Source organism: Oryx dammah, unplaced genomic scaffold, assembly GCF_014754425.2.
Source record: "Oryx dammah isolate SB20612 unplaced genomic scaffold, SCBI_Odam_1.1 HiC_scaffold_16, whole genome shotgun sequence".
In the NCBI taxonomy this organism is placed as follows: domain Eukaryota; kingdom Metazoa; phylum Chordata; class Mammalia; order Artiodactyla; family Bovidae; genus Oryx; species Oryx dammah.
Genome location: NW_024070200.1, coordinates 499,523 through 507,993, shown reverse-complemented (window position 1 = coordinate 507,993; position 8,471 = coordinate 499,523). Strand labels below are relative to the sequence as shown.

At 69.4% G+C, this 8,471-nt stretch overlaps 1 protein-coding gene across 1 annotated transcript in view; it reads right to left on the bottom strand.

Moving 5' to 3' along the window:
• Nucleotides 1-7,775, bottom strand: part of JAG2 (jagged canonical Notch ligand 2) — a gene marked incomplete at its 5' end in the record, with an annotated part of 13,997 nt that extends 6,222 nt beyond the window's left edge. Inside the window, 11 exons of the mRNA XM_040257601.1 lie at nt 146-296; nt 1,138-1,308; nt 1,402-1,448; nt 1,529-1,642; nt 1,762-1,875; nt 2,080-2,193; nt 2,319-2,438; nt 2,516-2,646; nt 5,533-5,593; nt 5,812-6,063; nt 7,568-7,775. Coding sequence (XP_040113535.1) covers nt 146-296; nt 1,138-1,308; nt 1,402-1,448; nt 1,529-1,642; nt 1,762-1,875; nt 2,080-2,193; nt 2,319-2,438; nt 2,516-2,646; nt 5,533-5,593; nt 5,812-6,063; nt 7,568-7,775 — 1,483 coding nt within the window. The remainder of the gene's footprint in view (nt 1-145; nt 297-1,137; nt 1,309-1,401; nt 1,449-1,528; nt 1,643-1,761; nt 1,876-2,079; nt 2,194-2,318; nt 2,439-2,515; nt 2,647-5,532; nt 5,594-5,811; nt 6,064-7,567) is intronic.
• Between the last annotated feature and the right edge of the window lie 696 nt (nt 7,776-8,471).

Genomic DNA, 8,471 nt, shown 5'->3' with positions numbered 1-8,471 from the left:
CACCCACCCCTGCAGGCCCCGCCCACAAGGCACTCATCTCTGCAGGCCCCACCCACAACCCATCACCCAGGAGACCCCACCCACTGCACCCACCTCTGCAGACCCCGCCCACTGCACCCACTCAGGCCCTGCCCACCACACCCACCCTTGCAGGCCCCGCCAGGACAGGGCTCCCGGGGCTCGGAGCAATTCTTGCCGCCCATGTCGTCCGGACAGGCGCAGTAGTAGTCGCCCTCCAGGTTGTAGCACCGGGCCCCGTTCTGGCAGGGGCTTGGCTCGCAGAAGTCGATGTCCACCTGCGGGTTGGGGGCAGCCGTGAGGGTGCTGCTGGCACCAGACGACGGGCCAGGGCTTATGTCCCTACGTGCAGCCCCTACGAGCGGTCCCTGTGACCCAGGCCCCACTCAAGACTAGACAGCCAGGCCTCTGCAGCCGGAGCCTGGAGGACAGCCCAGCTCAGCCGTCCGGACCCCTGACTGGACGGAAACACCTGGGTGGGCCAGGCCCCGCCCCGCGCCCCGCCCCCGGGGCAGCCCTCTTCCGAGCCTCCCAGGACAGCATCCGGCCTTCGCCCCTCCCACTGGCAGGAAGGCCGGCTCCCGGGCACCCCTCCAGCCTTCAACGCTGCCGTGAGCCCCAGCTTTGAGTCCTTCTGAAGAACCAGCCCTGGCTCCAGGTTAGAAGACAGGATCTGGTGCTCACACCCCGCAGCTCCCTCCTCTCCCGGGTAAAGACAAAGCAGGTCAGCGGGGGTGGAAGTGTGAGCCTCTCCTTGTCAGACCCGAGAGTGACACCCCCAGCCCACCCCAAGGCCCCCCTCTCAGAGGCCCGAGACTCCACCCCATCAAGGCCACCTGCCCTGCATCCACAGTGAGAATTAGCCGAGGCACAGGGTAGCCGGCGGAACTGCCAGGCCTCTGGGCCACCGCACCAGGAGGGTCTGGTCCTGCCCAGCCAGGACTCTATGCCTCTCCCCCAGACCTGCCCAGCCAGGACTCTGGGGCCAGGGTCTCTGTCTAGTATCGAGCCTGGGACGCGCTGCAGAGCCAACCCCCACCGTGGCCCCTCCTGGCCACTCGACGGGCCACCCGGGGCAGCCGCTGGGACTGAGGGGCAGGCAGCACACGTGGGCCTCACCTCGCAGAGCGGCCCTGAGAAGCCCTGGGGGCAGTGACAGCGGAAGCCGTCGACCAGGTCCTCACAGAGGCCACCGTGGCAGGGGCTGCTGGCACACTCGTCCAGCTGGTGCTCGCAGTGCCGGCCCCCAAAGCCCCGAGGACACACGCACTGGTAGCCGTTCACCAGGTCCTGGGGGAGGGCAGGGCGTGGGGTGAGCCTTCCGCAGCCGCCCTCGGGCACCGGCAGCCCCACGCCTGCCACCCCGCAGTGTGCAGGCCTCACCTTGCAGGTGCCGCCGTGCTGACACTGGCCCCGGCAGTCGTTGGCGTCTGCGGGCAGAGGCGCGGGTCACAGCGGGCCCTCCCCGTCCCCCAGCCCTGCCCCCTGTGGCCCGCCCACCCATACTGACTGATGTGGCAGTTGGCGCCCTTCCAGCCCGGGAGGCAATCACAGTAATAGCCACCAATCAGGTTTTTGCAAGAAAAAGCATTAAGGCACGGCTTCCCTTCACACTCATTGGCGTCTGTGAACGAGACAAGGGGGGCGATGGGCCCGCAGCCCCGGCAGGCAGCACATACAGCAGCCGCCACAAGCACAGCACACAGCCATGCACACACGCCCCCGGCCCGCGGGACCCCTTACCCAGCTGGCAGGTGGCCCCCACCCACTGCTCCGGACACACGCACTCAAAGCCGTCCACCTGGTCCACGCACGTGCCCCCCGCCGCACACGGGTTGGAGGCACACTCGTCAATGTCTGCGGAGAGTCCAGGGGGAGGAGCAGGGGTGATCGCAGGGTGGAGGAGGGGGCAGCCGGCCCTCAGGCAGGAGTGTGAGCACCCGGGCCTTCCCCTCGCTCCTCCCCAACCCCAGCCCCACAGGGATAGGCCGCCTCGCCCCCACCCTCCAGAGCCCCGGAATGCAGTCTGGGGCCCCAAGCAGCCCTGGAGTAGGCTCTCACCCAGCGCACAGGTGGGCCCGCTCCAGCCCGACGGGCAGTGGCACTCAAAGCCCGAGGGCGCCTCGTGGCAGGAGCCCCCATTGGCACACGGGTTGGAGGCGCAGGCGTGCTCGGCTGCGTGGGGAACCACAGAGGTGGGTGTGGCGGCCAGGCCCCCGCCTTCTACGAGGGCTCCCCGCTCCGGCCCCCGCTGCACTCAGGCCAGAGGAGTGGGGCCGGCCGTGGCCGCCCCGACGTACCCCGCTCACAGTTCTTGCCCGAGTAGCCGTCAGGGCAGGCGCAGCGGTACTGGTCAGGCTCCGCGTTGATACACGTGCCCCCGTTGGTGCAGGGGTGGTGGCTGCCGCAGTAGTTCAGGTCTAGGGGTGGACAGGGTGCTCAGGGGACAGGCCGCAGCCCTCGCGCCCACCCGCGCAGCACGCCCCGCCCGGCGTACCTTTGTTGCACAGCAGGCCGCCCCAGTTGGTCTCACAGGTGCACTGCCAGGGCTCCACGCAGCTGCCGTGCACACAGCCAGGGTACGGGACACACTCGTCGCAGAATCTGCCCTGCCAGCCGTAGCTGCACCTGGGGGAGGCAGAGGGCCGGGAGGCCCCGCGTGTGACCGCAGGCCCCGCACACGGGGACCACGCCCAGGGTGGCGTGGGGACACGGCACAGCACCACGTGGGCCCCCGGGGCCAGCGGCCACAGCCTTTGAAGCGGAGCGGGCCCCCCCGCACGTCACGGGCAGTCCCGGCCGCTGGCTGCGCACGGTCGGCCGCAGCTGTCCAGTCACTCCTTCTGGGGCTATTTTGGGACACAGCCGGAGCAGGGCCCCCAGAGAAGGCGCCAGGCAAGGAAGGCTCTGCTGGGACCCCGGGAATGAGAGGGCCAGGTGCTGCCAGGGCCGGCAGGCCAGCGGGCACAGGCCTCCTGCTGCCGAGAACCCTGGGCACAGCCTGCGACCTCGCCTGTGACTCAGAGGCGGTCACTCTCTCCACGAGGCCCCAGCAGGGGCGCGTCTCACAGACGGGGACGCTGAGGCCCGTGGGCTGTCCCAGGCCAGCCCTGTGAGAGGCCAGATCCAGGGCGCTTCCTGACCCGGGAGGAATCACCCTCTCCCTGGCCTCGAGAGACCTCTGGGCTCTCAGGCCGTGACCCCAGGAGTCAGCCCTGCCTGTGCTGTGGGCCAGCATCCTCTCCGGGAAGTCCTTCAGGAGGAGGCGCAGAGGGATGCCCCGGCCATCAGCACCGCCCCCTTAGGAGCCCAGAGCCCCAGGGAGACGGGGCAGCGCCCTGTGCTCAATGCCCCGGGGCCCACCTGGACCGGACCCTCAAGGGGAACCTCCCTAGCACTCAAGGGTCCTGTAGCATGGGGTGACGTCCACACCACCACCCGTCACGTGGATTTATTTTTGTAAAAGGGAAGAGGCACGGCCCTTCCTGGGCTGCCCTCGACCCCCCGGCACCCAGAAGGGATGCTGGTGGTGCAGGCCAGGGAACTGAGGCTGCTGAGAGGGGCTTAGCTGGCCAGACGCACGCGCAGGGCGGGGGCGCCAGCCTGGGCCCCACACACCCACCCAGGGCCCCCTCCAGGTGAGAGGGGTCCCCTGGGCATGCTCTCAGCCCTGGGTGGGGCCAACTCTCCAGGCCCCCACGGCCCCGGCTTTCCTGGCCTGTGGCTCCAGCAGCTCGGGGAGGAGGCGGCAGGAAGGCACGGCCATCTCCGCGGCATCCGGTGGGGGTTGGCCTGAAACCTGAGCCCAGGGCCACCAGCAGCAGCTGGGCCTCACCCACGGGGCCAGAGGGAGACGAGCGGGGCTCACCTAGGGCCCTGTCCGGGGAACCCTGTGTCCCCCACTGCCTTCCCGCAGGGCCCACGTGGGCAGTGGAGCGCCAGCCTCCCGCCTGCCTGTCCCGGTCACTGGCCACCCAGGGCCAACGGCTCGGCCCCACGAGCTTGGTGCCTAGGGCTGGGCTGGGCTGGGCCCCAGCCCTGCCGTGCTCACAACCCAGCAGGGGCGGGTCTGCCGGACTCTGGGGCTCACGCCCGGGTCAGAGGGCAGGGCTGCAGGAGAGGCCTGACCCAGGCAGACAGCAGCCCTGTACCCCGTCTCCCACACGCAGGGTGCTCCGGGGGCACCTGCCCCTCAAGACGGGAGCCCACCGTGGGCTAGGCCCCGGGGCACCTCTCCGCCCCGCTGCTCTGAGACTGCCACTCAACTCAGCTCAAACCCAGCAGACAGAGTGGGTGAAGCCCTAGGCCCACCCCCCGACCCCGGGTCCCCAGGCAACCTGCCCGCTTCCCTGCCCGGGACTGGAGGGTCCGCTCCACTTGCCCCTTCCCAGGCCACAGCCACCGCAGGCCGAGCAGAGGGTGCCCCCATCCTGGCTCCCAAACACTGCCCTCCCAGCCAGAGTCAGCGGGGCAGCCACCAAACTTCCCTGCCCAGCATCCTTGTCAGAAAAACGCAGCAGAGGGGATCCTGATGAGTCAGACCCAAAGTGGAGAAGAGGCTTCTCTCACCCCCTGCTCCCCTGTCAACTGGCAGCGCCCCCGAAGGGCTTCACCCCCGAGGGCGTACGCCTGGTCCCCAGGGCCCAGCTCCTAGGCCATCGGCGAGCACCGGCACCCACCTGGCTCCCGCCCTGTAGAGAGCCCCCTGGCCCCCCCAACCCCTTCTGGCCCCCGCTCCTCCCCGCCCACCCCCTGACCCCACACAAGCCAGCGGTGACTTCACTGCTCCCTCAACCAAGGTCCGCTGCCCAGACCCCTGGCTCTCTGGTTCCCTCTGAACCCCCGCCAACCTGTCCGGGACCTGCTGCCCCAGCCAGCTCCTTGCTGTCCACCTGCAGCAGCAGGAGCGCAGACCAGCTCCCTCTGACCCGCCTGCCCTGCCTGTACTCACAGGGCCCACGAGCGTCCCTAGCCAGGCCTCCTCCCACAAACCCGGGCAGGGTGGGCAGCACCCCCACGACAGCAGCTGCTCTCTCCCGCTCGCTGCGCCTAGGGCCAGCCCGTGTCAGTGGCTCAGGATCCCGAGGGCTCGGGGTGCTCGAGCCCCACTCTCCTGCCCCAGGACACCCACGGGGGCGACCCCCACACCCCCACCTGCGCCGGACAGCAGTCTCTGCCCCCTGGCCCATCCCTGCGGGGCCCCCTGGCTGCCCCCAGGCCCCCAGGCCTCTCCCATCCCCCGTCCATGAGCACCACCTTGCTCTGCCTGGGCCGCGCACCCCTGGCCCAGACCAGCCCACCCGAGGTGTGGTATGTGAAGCGGCCCTGCCCACCAACGTGAGCCCGTGCCCTGGGACACACTCGGGCTCCAAGGGTGCATGTGGCCTGCACCAACAGTGAGCGGCAGAAGAGCAGGGCCCGTCCCACTCACGTCGCCCGTGTGCAGCCAACTCTGTGCGGGAGTGAGTGTGCACACACTCCGGAGGCAAAGAGGAGCTGGCGCCGGGCACTCACCTGCACTCCCCAGGCACGGAGCACCCCCCGTGGAGCAGGTTGCATCCTTGTTTACACACAGCTGCAAACGGAGAGAGCAAAGAGGCCCCTGCAGCGACCACACACCGCCCCGCGGCCGTGACACAGGCTCTGGGGGCAGCCCCCTGCACCCACGACACTCACACATGGCCCTCCCGGGCCCCCCACCCTCCGTGGGGCACCACGCGTCCTCCACGGTGCCCCACCCAGCCCTCCGTGGCGCCTCAGCGCTCCCGCAGCCCCGCGCCCCGCCCCGCTCACCCTCCTTGCACTCCTTGCCCATCCAGCCGTCCATGCAGGCCTTGTTGCCGTACTGGTCACAGGTGTAGTGGCCAAAGAAGTCGTTGCGGGGCCGGCAGAACTTGTTGCAGGTGGCGCTGTAGTAGTTCTCGTCGCAGCGCACGCGGATCTTCAGCTCCAGATGCACCACGTGGCCGCTGAAGTGCAGGCTCTTCCAGCGGTCCTCGGGGTTGATCATGCCCGCGTGTGAGACCCGATCGATCAGCAGCTCCTCTTGGAGGGGGAGCGGCAGTCAGCCGGCGTGGCTGCCGCCCCCCAGAGGCACAGGGCCGGAGGAGCCAGCTGGCCAGAGCCGGGACAGCAGGGCCTCGGCAGGCCCCGCAGGAAGCAGAGGAATGGGGGGGGGGCCTCCCGCCTGCACCCTGCAGCCAGCCTGTCCTGCCCCTCATGGCCCCGCCCCGCCCCGGGCTCTGCACGCTTCTCACTGCTGCAGCCACGGCTGCCCCCGTCCCCGCAGGAGCCACAGCACTCACTGTGGCCGTGCCTCTGGACGGGCCTCCCTGGGCCCGAGACCACGGACCCAGCAACCCGAGGGCTGGGCCTCCCTCCAAGCCAAGCTGCCGCGTGGCCGGAGCTGGCAACCACGGTCACGGGGTCTCCCTTAACACGTGTACTGGTTTAGGAGATGGTGCAATAAAAGGCTAAGGTCCCTCACCCCGCAGCCGCAGGAACAGCCAAGCTCCTCCCAAGGGCCTCGCTCTCCTCTGGGGAACCTGCCGCCCCGGGCAGCCCAGGCCCACGCCCACCCAGCTCCACTGACCGCTGCTCCCTGCCCACCCCTCTGCTTTTTCACGGCATCTCCACCGCGGGGACCCAGCTCGGTCTAACCCAGCATCCAGCTGTCCACCTGATGCTGCCCAGACGCAGCGTGTCCAAACCACGCTCCGGCCTGTCCCCACGATGGCCTCTCCGCCCCGCGGCCACCCAGTCAGCGGGCCCCGGGCCTTGACCTTCGGAGAGAGCAGAACCCCGCCCACCCCACAGGCCGCCCCTGGTCCCAGCACCCCAACTGCGACACAAAGCTCCCTACCTGTCTCCACCCTGGCCCTGCAGCCCACCCTCCACGCAGCAGGCTGAGCAACCCACCTCACAGAAGAGCCGGTGTCCTCACAGGGGCCACGCAGCCTCCACGAGCTGACCCTGGCCTGCTGACCTCATAGCAACCCCTCCCCTGCCCAGAGGCCCTGGGCTGTTGGTACTGGCTGCTCCCTACCTGTCTGCAGGGAACCTCTGCCCACCACCACAGGCCCTGTGGACTCCATGCAAGGCAGGCCAGCCAGCAGCTAGGCCTCCAGGGAGGCCCACCAAGCCCTTCACCAGGGCAGAGAGGGGCCCATACAGCCAGAGAGAGCTCTCGGCGGTGACCCACCCCACTGAGACACGGCCGGGCCCTAAAAGACCAGCCTTGGGTCTGGGTATCAGCAGGAGTTCACAGGAACGCCAGGGACAGCCAAGGCGCGGGCCTCGGGGAAGACCCGGCCCCCCGTCGGAACACAGGCGAAGCGAGGGCAGCAGAAGCAAGTCTCGAGCACGGCAGAGCATCCTGGCGGCCAGGGCAAGAGGCGACCGCACAGAGGCCTGCAGAGCAGAGGCGGCTCCCTGCCCACTGTGTGCCTTCTGCCCCAGCAGGCAGAGGCCCAGGAGCCTGGCGACGCGCGTCCCCGTGAGGAGGGAGGCCCCGCAGGCAGCCCCCCGGGGACCCTCAGGGCTGACTCACCATCCGGGGTGGTGTCGTTATCCCAGTCCCAGGCCTCCACGATGAGGGTGAAGGAGCGCTGTAGACGTGGGGAGGGAGGGTCAGGCTCCTCCTCCCACCCCAGCCAGCCCAGACCCCGAGATGACCCCCTGGAGCGGGGACCGCTGCCCCTTCCAGGCTCAGGGGCCTGGACTCCCAGCTCCTGCAGCCCGCCGGCCAGCAGACCAGGTCAGGCTACAGAGGGGACACAGTGAGCCGCATGGGGCAGAGGGCAGAGGGCGGGCAGCTGAGGGGCCTCAGCCTGAGGTCCCCGGGTGGGCTGGGGCCAGAGGGCGTCGCGTGGGAGCCCAGGGTCCTCCAAGCCTGCTGGGAGGGTCGATGCCCAGTCACCAGGCCACAGGGGTGACCTGGGTGGCCCGAGCACTGGAGCTGCCTGCGGGACACGGCGAGCTCACAGTGAAAGGGCACGTCGCTCAGTCGTGTCCGACTCTCTGTGACCCCGTGGACTAAACAGTCCATGGAAGTCTCCAGGCCAGAACACTGGAGTGAGGAGCCATTCCCTTCTCCAGGGGATCTTCCCAACCCAGGGATCGAACCCAGGTCTCCCGCATTGCGCGTGCACTCTTTACCAGCTGAGCCACCAGGGAAGCTCACAGTGAAGGTCCAGGAAAAGTGGCCCCACTTCACAGATGGGGAAACTGAGGCCCAGGGATGGCCTGAGGCAGCCTCAGCAGTGCTTGCTTCCCCCCACCGTCTGGCCCTGTGCCCCAGGCAAGGGATGTGGTGAGTGACAGAGTGGCATCACTGAGCAGCCCAGGACCACCCTCTGCCCTTCCCCACCCCACGAAGACCGCCAGGCACAGGCAGCGCCCCTCCCCACGCCCGCCCTGCCCAGGACCCCCTCACCTCTGCGGCTGCCCCTGCC